The 12949-nt window shown below is 46.0% G+C and overlaps 1 protein-coding gene across 2 annotated transcripts in view; it reads left to right on the top strand.

Moving 5' to 3' along the window:
* The window catches only part of LOC118221927 (cytidine monophosphate-N-acetylneuraminic acid hydroxylase-like), a 37864-nt gene extending 35189 nt beyond the window's left edge, over positions 1–2675 (top strand). For both annotated transcript variants that reach the window (XM_035407369.1, XM_035407368.1), the window contains 3 exons: positions 708–821; positions 1326–1441; positions 2007–2675. In XM_035407369.1, coding sequence (XP_035263260.1) covers positions 708–821; positions 1326–1441; positions 2007–2133 — 357 coding nt within the window. In that variant the 3' untranslated portion in view covers positions 2134–2675. The remainder of the gene's footprint in view (positions 1–707; positions 822–1325; positions 1442–2006) is intronic.
* Positions 2676–12949: the final 10274 nt, after the last annotated feature.

Genomic DNA, 12949 nt, shown 5'->3' with positions numbered 1-12949 from the left:
TTTGTCTCTGTTGTGCGACCCCCTGTAATTAAGTGTTCCTGTAAAACCTATATTTTGTATAATCCTGTATGGGGTGACATAGCTCAGGAGGTAAAACCGATTGTCTGGCAGTCGGAGGGTTGCCGGTTCGATCCCCGCCCTGAGTGTGTCGAAGTGTCCTTGAGCAAGGCACCTAACCCCTAACTGCTCTGGTGAATGAGAGGCATCAATTGTAAAGTGCTTTGGATAAAAGTGCTATATAAATGCAGTCCATTTACCATTTACCATGTATGTCTTACCTGTTTGTGTTATGTATGCACCTACTGTGGAAAATAATTTCCTCCTTGAGGACAAAATAAAAAGTGCAGCTTTTTTCACAATAATTAGCCATTTCTTAGTGGTCTATTTTTTATTTCTCATGAACGTATAATTTGTTGTGAAACATTCCCATTAAAATTTGCTGTGGATGAATGAGAAGTTGATTTAACATACCTCAATTGCAGTTTAATGCTTGCATAGAAATGTTTAAATTCACATTTGCCTGCTGTTTTTTTTAATTTTTTTTATTTTTATTGTTGCCTTCTGTAAAGTACTTTGAGATCATCTCTGTATGATGAAAAGCGCTATATAAATAAAATGTATTACTATTATTAAGGTTAGTAAACAGAATATTCAAAATCCATCTCAAGTCCAAAGATACATTAAACCATGAAAAAATGTGCCTCCAGGTTATTGAAACCGATGATGATTTCAATCCTATCCCTAATGGCTACAACTACTTTGTGGACTTCCTGGACCTGTCCTTCCCCCGACAGAGACCGAAAGATCGTCCCTATGAGGAGGTAGGCCTGTCCATGTGATGGAGTGATGATCAACATTCACACTTCTCCCACATTGTCTGCCCATTCGAAACAGAGAGTGGAGATGCACAGGTTAAAATGCTTCCAGATAAAGAACAGAGTCGGTGTGATGTGCACAGGTTAAAATGCTTCTAGATAAAGAACAGGGTCGGTGTGATGTGCACAGATTAAAATGCTTCCAGATAAAGAACAGAGTCGGTATGATGTGCACAGGTTAAAATGCTTCCAGATAAAGAACAGAGTCTGTGCGATGTGCACAGGTTAAAATGCTTCCAGATAAAGAACAGAGTCTGTGTGATGTGCACAGGTTAAAATGCTGTGCTGTTATGCCTTGGGCTGCTTCCAGATAAAGAACAGAGTCTGTGTGGTGTGCACAGGTTAAAATGCTGTGCTGTTATGCCTTGGGCTGCTTCCAAATAAAGAACAGAGTTTGTGTGGTGTGCACAGGTTAAAATGCTGTGCTGTTATGTCTTGGGCTGCTTCCAGATAAAGAATAGAGTCGGTGTCATACGGTACGTGGTGAGGCATGGCTTGCTGTGGGATAACCTCTACATCGGCTTCCAGAACAGGCTCAGCAGAGATCCAGATGTTTACCACCACCGGTAAGCACCTTCTATTTTCCTCCCTGATTGTACTATAAGAGGTGCATGTGAGTTTTTATTTGAAATCACATCGATTTTGAGATATAATATACACTTAATTCCCATTATAAGTCATTATAAGCACCTGAATACGCACACCTGAGAAAGCACACACTGGAATAAGCACACACCTGAATAAGCACACTCCTGAATAAGAACACACCTGAATAAGCACACTCCTGAATAAGAATACACCTGAATAAGCACACTCCTGAATAAGAACACACCTGAATAAGCACACTCCTGAATAAGCGCACACCTGAATAAGCACACTCCTGAATAAGCGCACACCTGAATAAGCACACTCCTGAATAAGCACACACCTGAATAAGCACACACTTGAATAAGCACACTCCTGAATAAGCACACACCTGAATTAGCACACAGCTGGTCAGTAATACATGGCTTGCTTGAGTGCAGGCTGGATTAAAACTTGACAGGTTTATTGGTGACTGATGCATGTACTTATTCTTCCTGAGAATAGCTAACTTGCTTCCACTTGATTTTCTGTTTTCCGCGAGTTTAGGTTCTGGAACCACTTCCAAACAAACCTGCCTTTAACGGGTCCAGACTGGGACCTTTTTCTCCAGGAGGTGCAAGACGAGGAGACTGACATGCAGACTACAGGAAGCAATGGCTGCAACTTATCTTAGATGACTTTACACATCACTCAGATGCATGTAGACAGAACCTGAGATAGGAACACACTAGGAATGGGTGTCATACTGAGAATCGTACAATGAAGATATTTTAATTTAAATCCTTTTTAGTAATATTTATGCTAATTGCACTAGTTATTTCCCCCGTAAATCATTATGCTGCAATCAATATTAATCTAAGTGAATAACCATAACCAATCATCAAACAAAGCATTAGACCATTTTTTCTACATTGACTTTCCAAACTGTAGCCTACATCTACTTGTCAGTGAACTACTGTTTTCATTCTCTTTTGCAAAATTATTTTTTATTTGTCCTTAAACTCTATGTCCTTGACTACTGTTGTTAGTGCACCTCTCTCAGATAAGTTGTGCCCTGATAACTTGAGGATTCAGATCATTTGCACTCGTGGAGCTGTCTCACGGTTGACTGTAATGCATCAATATTTGCTGTGATGTGATTCCCTGACATACGCAGCATATGAATAACTGCCACAGCCTCGTCTCCCCCCCGACACCTGCCACAGCCTCGTCCCATCCCCCACACCTGCCACAGCCTCGTCTCCCCCCCCCCCCCCCACCTCCCAACTGCCACAGCCTCGCCTCCCCCCGACCTGGCACAGCCTCGTCTCCCCCCCCCCCCACCCCCACCCCCCAACTGCCACAGCCTCGTCCCATCCCCCACATCTGCCACAGCCTCGTCTCCCCCCCCCCCCCCCCCCCACCTCCCAACTGCCACAGCCTCGCCTCCCCCCGACCTGGCACAGCCTCGTCTCCCCCCCCCCCCCACCCTCCAACTGCCACAGCCTCGTCTCCCCCCCCACCCCCCCACCTGCCACAGCCTCGTCTCCCCCCACCACCTGGCACAGCCTCGTCACCCCCCCCCCCCACCTGCCACAGCCTCGTCCCCCCCCCCCCACCTGCCACAGCCTGGCCTTCTCCGACCTACTAACCACCGACTCGACCCCCTGTGCTGCAGTCTATCACCACCTGTTCCCCATTATCACCTGTTCCGCATTAGCACCTGTTCCCCATTAGTACCTGTTCCCCATTATCACCTGTTACCCATCACCACCTGTTCCCCATTATCACCTGTTCCGCATTAGCACCTGTTCCCCATTAGTACCTGTTCCCCATTATCACCTGTTACCCATCACCACCTGTACTCCTTTATCACCTGTTCCGCATAATCACCTATTCCCCATTATCACCTGTTCCCCTTTATCACATATTCCCCATTATCACCTGTTCCCCTTTATCACTTATTCCCCATTATCACCTGTTCTCCTTTATCACCTATGCCCCATTATCACCTGTTCCCCTTTATCACCTGTTCCCTATTATCACCTGTTCCCCTTTATCACCTGTTCCCCATAATCACCTGTTCCCCATTATCACCTGTTCACCTTTATCACCTGTTCCCCTTTATCACCTGTTCCCCTTTATCACCTGTTCCCCATTATCACCTGTTCCCCATTGTCATCTGCACCTGCTGCCATCTCCAGGACTGACTGCTCTCACTGTATGTTCTCTTAGTTCACTGCTGCCCTTGGCTGGCGTTGCTCGGTTTTGCCTCGTGTGTATCAGTGCCTGCAAGCCTTCAGCTTTTAGAGCTCTCTCTTTATTGTATCCTGTGTTCAAGCCTGCTTTTTTGGTGGAATAAAGTCACCTGCAACTGCATCATTTGTGATGGAAGAGTCCTTAAACTTGTTACCTAACTTGGTATTCAGACATCTTTGTCTTAGAATGTACTGCAAGAAACTCTGAGGTCTGAAACTTGTTAGTCTCTTGGTTAGTAGACACCTACTGCATAGTTTGAATTTGATGATTTTGTAAAGATTGGGCTCCATTTAAAGGTCTTTTCTGTATCAGGAGGACTTGCTGACTGCTCTCCCGTAGCATGCCTTTCAAAATAATAGTACATGGCGAATGGTTTTTTTTTCTCGGTACAATCATTGGGGGGGATGATTGGGGGGATGGTTTCCATTATTTCCATTATTTCAGTGCTTGAAGCCCCGCCCACATTTCCATTTCTGCAGTCTCTCCACCAGCTGATCTGTGACTCCCTCCCAATTCCTGGCCATTAAAGCACCTATTCCCAGATAAACTCCCAGTACTTTAACCCCTGTCTGGCCCCACTGCAAGCCAGTCGGAAGCCGAGATAGGGATTCCCTCCCTCCATGACCCACTTTCCAAGCCCTCACTTTCCCCCCAGTTCACCCTTGCTGTGGAGGCACCCTCATAGGCTATCCTCCTACGCCTGTACATACTCCCTATCTCTCACCAAAACGGTTGCATCATCAGCATATGTCAACAAACGTACTGCCTTAGAAGCACTGGCCCCTGAGTCTTCCACCCCCTTAACCTCTGTCGTGTCATTGCAAAAAAAGGTTCTGCTACTAAGGTATATAATTGACCAGACAATGGGCAACCCTGTCGTATCCCCCTCTCCACCCATACTGGTTAACTCAACCCACCTCCCACTTTGACAAAGCATGATACACACCCTTACACAGCAGCCGCACTAAAGATATAAAAGATTCCCCAAACCCAAAAGCCTTTAATGTGCTGTACAAGTAGTTGTGATCCACCTGGTCAAAGGCCTTCTCCTGGTCTAAGGAGATCAGCCCAAAATCCACCTGACCACCCCGTGGCAAATCTATCATGTCTCTTATTAAGGACAAATAGTTCAACATGGAGCGGTCTGGAACACAATACAATTGGTCCTTATGCACCAGCAACGCCAAGTGGGTCTTCAGCCGGTTACCGAGGGCCTTGGAAAAGATCTTATAGTCCGTATAAATAAGTGCCACTGGCCGCCAGTTCTTCAATGAACGCAAGTCCCCTTTTTTTGGTAGAAGCGTGAGGACTGCCCGGCGACAGCTGGCCGCTGGGGGCGACATAGCTCAGGAGGTAAAAGCGGTTGTCTGACAGTCGGAGCGTTGCTGGTTCGATCCCCCCACCCTGGACGTGTCAAAGTGTCCCCCAATTTGCTCCGAATGAGCTGATTGGTACCATGCATGGCAGCCTTTCGCCGTTGGTGTGTGAGTGTGTGTGTGAATGGGTGAATGAGAGGCACCAATTGTAAAGTGCTTTGGATAAAAGCGTTATATAAAAGCAGCCCATTTACCATTCTCCCACCTCTATCCACTCCAGCAGCACCTCATAGAAGTCCCCTCCTATGAGCCCCCAGAAGCTTTTATAAAAGTCCACAGGAAATCCATCTATACCTGGGTCATGACCTGCTGTCATCTGCTGCATAACCCCAGTGAGTTCCTGATTTCACCACATCTGTCAATGTGGGGAGGCCCAGATGAAGATGCTCCATCAATTTGCCCTCACTAGTTTCTGCTGCATATAGCTGTGAGTAAAAGTCCACTACAACCTCTCTCAGACATTCTTTGCTCCAGCAACCAAACTATGAGTGGAAACAACACACTCTCTATTTTAGTTTTATTAGTACACAATACACTACAACAATGCTAAACACATAGTGCCACAACTGTCTCACAGGGCATCCATTTAACGAGCACCCCCTCCCTGCAGTCTCATCTGCAACTATAACCCCAAGCATGACACACTGAATAATAGCATCCATCTGGGAGTTCATGAAAATATTCTTTCACTGTCAAAAATTTGCATTCTGTCAGGACCACTGTCATCAAGTAGAACTTTATTGACAATAAAGGCAATACAGTTATGTTTGGCGGTATGGCTCTGTTCTGGAGCTCTCCCGCCAACCACGCAGCCCGCGTGGATAAGGCCGGGAGGCCAGCAGCCAAACCTCCCCTAGAGGGGTACACACAGAACAGATCCAGCAGCAAAGCAGTTTTTAACACATATGAATGGAGCAAATGCAATTTCTTAACACATAAGGATGGAGCAATACAACTTCTTAACACATAGGAATGGAGAATGCAAATTCTTGACGCATGGGGATGGAGCTGGGGTGGTGGAGGGAATTTACGAAGCAACGTGCAGCGCTTGCATGCAGGAGGAGCAGCCGAATGAGTAGAGGGAGGCTGTTTAAGTAGACCGCCCTGTTAGTGAATGTACTGTGATAGGCGAACATCACTCAGCTGAGCCATCAGCTGATTCGGCCGGAGCGCTTGACTCTCGTGACCTGCCAGAACTACGCGATGCTCCATTTCTGTCAGGACCACTGTCATCAAGTAGAACTTTATTGACAATAAAGGCAATACAGTTATGTTTGGCGGTATGGCTCTGTTCTGGAGCTCTCCCGCCAACCACGCAGCCCGCGTGGATAAGGCCGGGAGGCCAGCAGCCAAACCCCAAAACAACCATATGCCGATATGCTATCAATAAGTGTCTCCGGCTGATGTGATGACTATGTGTACGACCACCTGGAGGAAGCCCTTCGTCCAGTCGAGCCTTTCGGCTTGAGGCCGTCTATATTTTTACATGGATCAGTGGTTATGTGTACCAACAGCATGTTGGACGTTCCCCTGAGGCCAATATTTAGATGTAATATTAATTAATAACCCCAAGGAACATACTATGTGTGGTATGATATTAGGCTATGTGTACCGACAGCTGTCGGTATTTCCCCTCGAGCGCCGCGATTCGAACTAACCGGGGGAAATATACTACCGACTATGTCAGTGTAAATGAATCCTCACTCGTTGCATAGGCCAGTAGTAGCAGCAGCAGGAGCGCGGTGGCAGTAACGCAGCAGCAGTAAGAGCAGTGATGTGAAGCACGTGTTCAACGATGACGTGATGACTATGTGTACGACCACCTGGAGGAAGCCCTTCGTCCAGTCAAGCCCTTCGGTTTGAGGCCGTCTATTTTTTTTTTTTTTTTTTTTTTTATGGATCAGTGGTTATGTGTACCAACAGCATGTTGGACGTTCCCCTGAGGCCACTAGTTAGATGAATTATTAATTAATAAACCAGGGGAACATACTATGTGAGATGTAATATTAGGCTATGTGTACCGACAGCTTGTCGGTATTTCCCCTCGAGCGCCGAGATTTAAACTAAACCGGGGGAAATATGCTACTACCTGCATCAGTGTAAATGAATCCTCGCTCATTGCCATCCATACAAGCATGCATGGACAAGACCAGGAGGGGGCAGCAGCAAAACCCCCCAAAGCAAACATACGCCGACGTGTTGTTAGTACTTAGTCTCCGACATAGGGCGACATAGCTCAGGAGGCAAGACCGATTGTCTGGCAGTCGGAGGGCCGCTGGCTCAAACCCCGCCCCGGGCGTGTCGAAGTGTCCCCGAGCAAGACACCCAATCCCCAACTGCTCTGGCGAATGAGAGGCACCAATTGTAAAGCGCTTTGGATAAAAGCGCTATATAAATGCAGTGCATTTAGTCTCCGGCTGAAGTGATGACTATGTGAAATGCCATTCGGCTACCGGAAAGGCCCTTCATCCGGTCAGCTCGAGGCTGTTCTAACGTTGTGGGTCAGTGGCTATGTGTACCAAGGGTGTTTTTTTTTTTTTTTTTTTTTTTTCAGGCCTTTCCCCTGAGCAAGAGTAAAATTAAACCAGGGGAAAATACGCTATGCCTACGTGTATGGCCTTGGCTTCTATCAATCAAATTTATTTGTATAGTGTATTTTACGGCAGTTGTCACAATGAATTTTACGGACAACCCTGACCTGAACCCCCACAGGAGCAAGCCTAAGGCGACAGTGGCAAGGAAAACTCCCTGTGGCAGATAGGAAGAAACCTCGGAAGGAACCAGGCTCAAGGGGGAAACCCATCCTCCTCTGGTCGGCTCAGGTTGTCGATTGTGACAAGCATGTCAGTCAGTGGCTCAGCTACCTCGTAAGTCCAAGGCCATTCAAACTAATCACCAAATATCATTAGGTTATGTGTACCAGCAGCTTGTTCGTATTTCCCCCCAGCACAGAGATTTAAACCAATTAGAGGGAAATATACTACTCATATTAGTGTAATGAATCCTCGTTCAGTAGTAGTGCAGCAGCAGCAGCAGCAATAAACAGCAGAAGCAGTAGCATCAGCAACAGCAACACGCAGCAGTAACATCAGCAGTAGTGGCAGCAGTACGCAGCAGCAGCAGTAGCACCCAGCAGCAGTAACAGCAGCAGCAGCAGCAGAAGCAGTACCAGCAGCAGCAGCTTCAGTAGCAGTAGCACCCAGCAACAGCAGCAGTAGCAGCAGCAGGAAACTGATTATAGGAGGAAACATTGGCGGCTGCGACCCGGTACTTGCCAGTGGACAGTAGCAGCCGTGCTCCTATACTGCAAAGCTCATAGCTTTTGAACGGAAATTATGTCAATGCCAACAGATGAAGAAGTACATGTCCAAAGCCCCGTAGCTTCACTGAGGATGCTGGGAACCATCACTGCTGCCGTTGCCGCACTGGAACAGGAGTGGTGGTGTAGAACTCCGGAATGGGGACCACATTGCCAATGAGATAGAGCCGGACGGCAACCAGATTTCGTCATGGCATTTCCCAATGAAGGCTCCTCAGGGCTCGCATGGGGGCGCCACCACAGGTAACGGCTCATGGAGGAGAGGACGGAAAACAGTGCTAGTATGCAATAATGACACAAGTTTCTTCATTTTCTCAGATTAAAAGCTTGAGGTGTATACAATATATAGCTAATTTAAGCATATTTGCCATGGTGAGATCATATAAAGAACCATGAAGCATAAGGAAATGCAGTTTCCAACAGTGGGTACTCCGGGGTTGAAACACTTGCCTTAAGAGAGACCAGTTGTGAACGCAGTTATGAGGCTGAATAGTCTATGAATCTTTTTTTTTTTTTTTTTTAATTGTGGGGAAATGCATTATGCAGAGATTGGATGAACATATTACTGCTTCTGCCCATCAGGCGTCACGATGAGGCTAATCTTGCGTTGCGCTATCGGAAGTGACTCCTACCAAACGGATACGCTGGAAAAGATGTATAGCCTGGTCCCGAAAGCCGAGACGATTGGCGATCGTGTTTTTGAGTTTCGCTTACATTACAGGCATTTGGCAGACGCTCTTATCCAGAGCGACGTACAAAGTGTATAATCATAACCAGGAACAAGTATGACGAAACCCCTAGAGAGAAGTACCGGTCCAAGTGCAGGGAACAACCGCATAGTTCAACTTGGACCCTGAAGGTTAAACTGATTAACACTAACAACGATAACGCTTAATTCGCTGACATAAGGGTCACTCCGGGCGAGGGCAGGCATCGAAGCAATAAGGTTCGAAGAATTATTTCTCAATACGTCGTTATTTAAATATTATTTAACAGTTGGGCACAGTGGGCTGCTTTAAAGGGCCACATTGCATTACTAATATGCTTACCGAATGAGTATATTAGGAGAGGAATTGGAACCAGTCTTTTTTTTTTTTTTTTTTTATTTATTTTTTATTTATTTATAATTAATGTATTTATTTATTTTATTAGCCATCGTATTGCACTCTATTTAGACGAAAATGCAATGTACGATTAAAGAAACTATGACAAAGTTGCGAAAGCACATGCTACAAATCTGCCTGGAACCAGCCATACCGTGAGCAGATGCAATGGATGACGCGCAACGCCATTCGCGTGAGCGGCGAGGCCAATACCTACGCTATGTGGAGCATGTCCGTAGCAGGAGGTATAATTTTTTTTTTTTTTTTTTTTCCTCAACATGTGCGCTCAGTCGTGTGGTCACATGCCTGATCACGTGCACGGTGAAGAGGTCAGAGCAGTGACGCGGAGAAGGCTACATGAAATCCCTTATCCGCTGTGATAAGCCTAAACGCCCGTTTAGGTATCATGGAATACAACGATACACTTATGAATGCGGAACGTACGCATTCGCGTCTTGCAACAGCACAATATTGAGAGAACCAGTTGGATAAGACAACGTTAGCCTAATTTGTCTCATTACAATGGACATCAGCAATCCCTAAACATTCAGCATCGTGATCTGACAGCTAAATTAGATAGCCAACCAAATTGTATCCTCGTAGATTTAACACCAATATGAATTTAATGTTTTTATTTTTTCTGTCGCGATGATTGGGTCCTGATAGGGAACCGGCTTTTTAAGCGCAAATCGTGAATCAGTGGAGAATAACTTTCAGAAACCGAAAGTTGAAGCCGAAGCTGGTTGGCAATTACAACATTGGCTGTAGCCTACTTGCCGGTAACAGTCCAACACTCCTTGTAGTGTAGCGATTCAGTGAAGGGTAGAATGCAGCTTTGAACAATTTAGACGACTCAGCATCTCAGCTCTTTGCAACACGCCCTGCCGCCCATGTTCAATCTGCCAAACCTATAACAGCCAGAGTTTAACTGCCATCTCGCAGCCCAAATTTTTCCGGAATAACTGTTTACACCAGGAAGTAGGCATGGGGCTATCTAGTAGCTGCGTGTTAGCGACTGTCCTTAATCCGTCAGCCGTTCGTAATGAACAAAAGATTCTTTATCGATACGCCTACTTTTCCCATCTCAGCCAAGCGTGAGAACTTTGGCGTTCTCAATTCAGACATTTCCGCTTAGATTTACGTGCACGAACCGCAAATTCGCGTAAAACGGTTGATTGGAAGACCCCGCTCTGATCAAGTAGGCTAGAGGATGTAGCGTACGACCCAATTCTACTGCGTTCAGGAAGGTAGCAGAAAACATTCACGCCAGGAATTCTTTAGCAGTGACGCATCTAGCTTTGACTCTGGTGGTGAGAAACTCGACAATAAGCATGCCATTAACTTGTGCCCGCATATGTTGGAACGTTTCCGCTTTTAGCGAAAGACTTGCGATATTCGTGGAACCAGCCCCTCTGTGAGACATCCCCGCAATCGAACGTGTAGCTATATTCGGTGTTGTCAATTTAGCGACTTTTAGAGGAGGCCATAGCTACTTTCTATAGAAATAGTTGGCAACACTGTATATTTTGAGTTTACGCTAGACTCAGAGCTCAGCAGAATTTAAATAAGGTTGTGTGGGAGGGAGAAAGCGGGCCCCGGCCTGGGCCAGAAACGCCGAGGTCGCTCTCCTCCACACTGTTGAATGCTTCTTCAAAAGATGCACACTTCTCAGAGTCTGATGCAACTGGGTTTATTGTTAGTAAATCAAAGATTACATAAAATAACCCGGGCTGATCTGCGCAGTTCAGTACAATTATCAATCACTCATAAGTAAAGACAATACATCAGCTCATTCTCCAAGCATTCCCAAAACACACACCATGTGCGCGCACACACACCCACCCACACACACACACTCCCCTCGGGCCAACTGCCTCTTATATCCATTTTTCTAACTCCTCCTGTTGTGTAGCTTAAATCTAGTACTTCCCATTTAATTTTGTTAATTACGTAATGTTGTTGACATCATTATTTTTATCTGACACCCAATTCTCGGACACCATTGTTTATCAGCCCCTCCCTAGTGCTCGTCTCCCGCCTGTCTCACCCTCCCCCTTCTATCATAAGTCACATATTCTGATAACACATTTTCCAAAAAAGGCAGAAGCTTCCGTTAGTTTCACAAAGGCGCCTTTATACAGCTTAGTCAGCAGGGCAGAAATTATGTGTGTATTACGTGTTTGTTCTTATTGTATCTATTTAGTATGAAGCGTTCCCCTGCTGCCGGTTCCCCATACAATGGGCTTGTGTTTTTTGAGTACATTTGTATTTATTTCCCACATTTTGTTGCCTAGGTCGACCTTGGTCCACCTGTATCTTTCTTCCTTTGCTAGCCGGATGATACGTTAGGGGGGAGACAGCTGGTGCTCATTGATACACTCCTTTCCCATATACACTGGGCCTGTGCTCTCTAACTACATATCTTTCCTCATACAATGGGCTTGTGTTTTTTAGTACATCTAAATTTATTTCCCACATTCCCCCCTTTGGAACTTCTAAGTTCCATATCTATTGTGATTACTTGTAAAATAAGCAGTGCAGACAACTTGGTGCAGGAACACAACTAAATGCGGACTAAATTGACCAATACATAGCTTTAACATCAATGCAGAGACTGCGGGGCACCATATGTGCCGCCCCCTACATGACAGCCCGTGAGAGTAGCCCTTGCGGCACACTCCATGTTTGGTCTGATCACATTCATCTATCACCCTCCTGCATCAGGATTCTTGCGTTTTCCAGCATTTTACTTAATATGACTCTGGTACATGTGTTAGTGTTTATACTTGGTAGCTTTCCCTAAGATCTGTTGTCAGACTCCGTCCGGCCTGACAGCAAAACACTGTCTCAGGCTTTAGCGATCATCAAAAGATGACTGTCACCTGGAGGGAGACCTAACAGCAGAGCAAGACATTGGTGGTAAACATCCCCTCCCCAATTGGCTGGGAGTGGGTAAAAGCCACTCAATGCCTCTGTCCCTTACCGTTCTTGTCATTTCACTTTCCCTTCTTTCTGGAACTGTTAGTGATGGTTATATATTTATATAAATGCATATGTTCAATAACCATACAATTAGCATGTGTATTCTTTATCTACTGGAGTGTATTCAGTCCTCACTGCTTTGTTGAGAAATAAACAATTCAACAGACTCCTTATACGGCCTTTCTGTTGCTTCATGTATACCACCAGTAAACCGATTTACCCAGCTGTCGTCCTGTCAGACACACCCCTGCATCCACCGTCAGACTCCCATAGCAATGCTGCGTGCTTTTTGGGTAAGCCCCCTTCACCGCCCTTAAGGTGTTCTTGGACGTGTATTGTGTGGCCCCCGCCCACACGGATACCGCTGCTGATGCTGGTGGATAGAAGTCTTTCTGTGCCGCCTGGGGTGCCTAGACAACATCAGTGGGGCAAAGCGTGGTTAGTGTTTTCTCAACAAAATTCATTGAGCCC

This window comes from Anguilla anguilla, chromosome 2 (assembly GCF_013347855.1).
Source record: "Anguilla anguilla isolate fAngAng1 chromosome 2, fAngAng1.pri, whole genome shotgun sequence".
NCBI classification, from domain to species: Eukaryota; Metazoa; Chordata; class Actinopteri; order Anguilliformes; family Anguillidae; genus Anguilla; species Anguilla anguilla.
The sequence above is the reverse complement of the archived record's forward strand: the minus strand, read 5'-3'. Positions and strand labels throughout refer to the sequence as shown.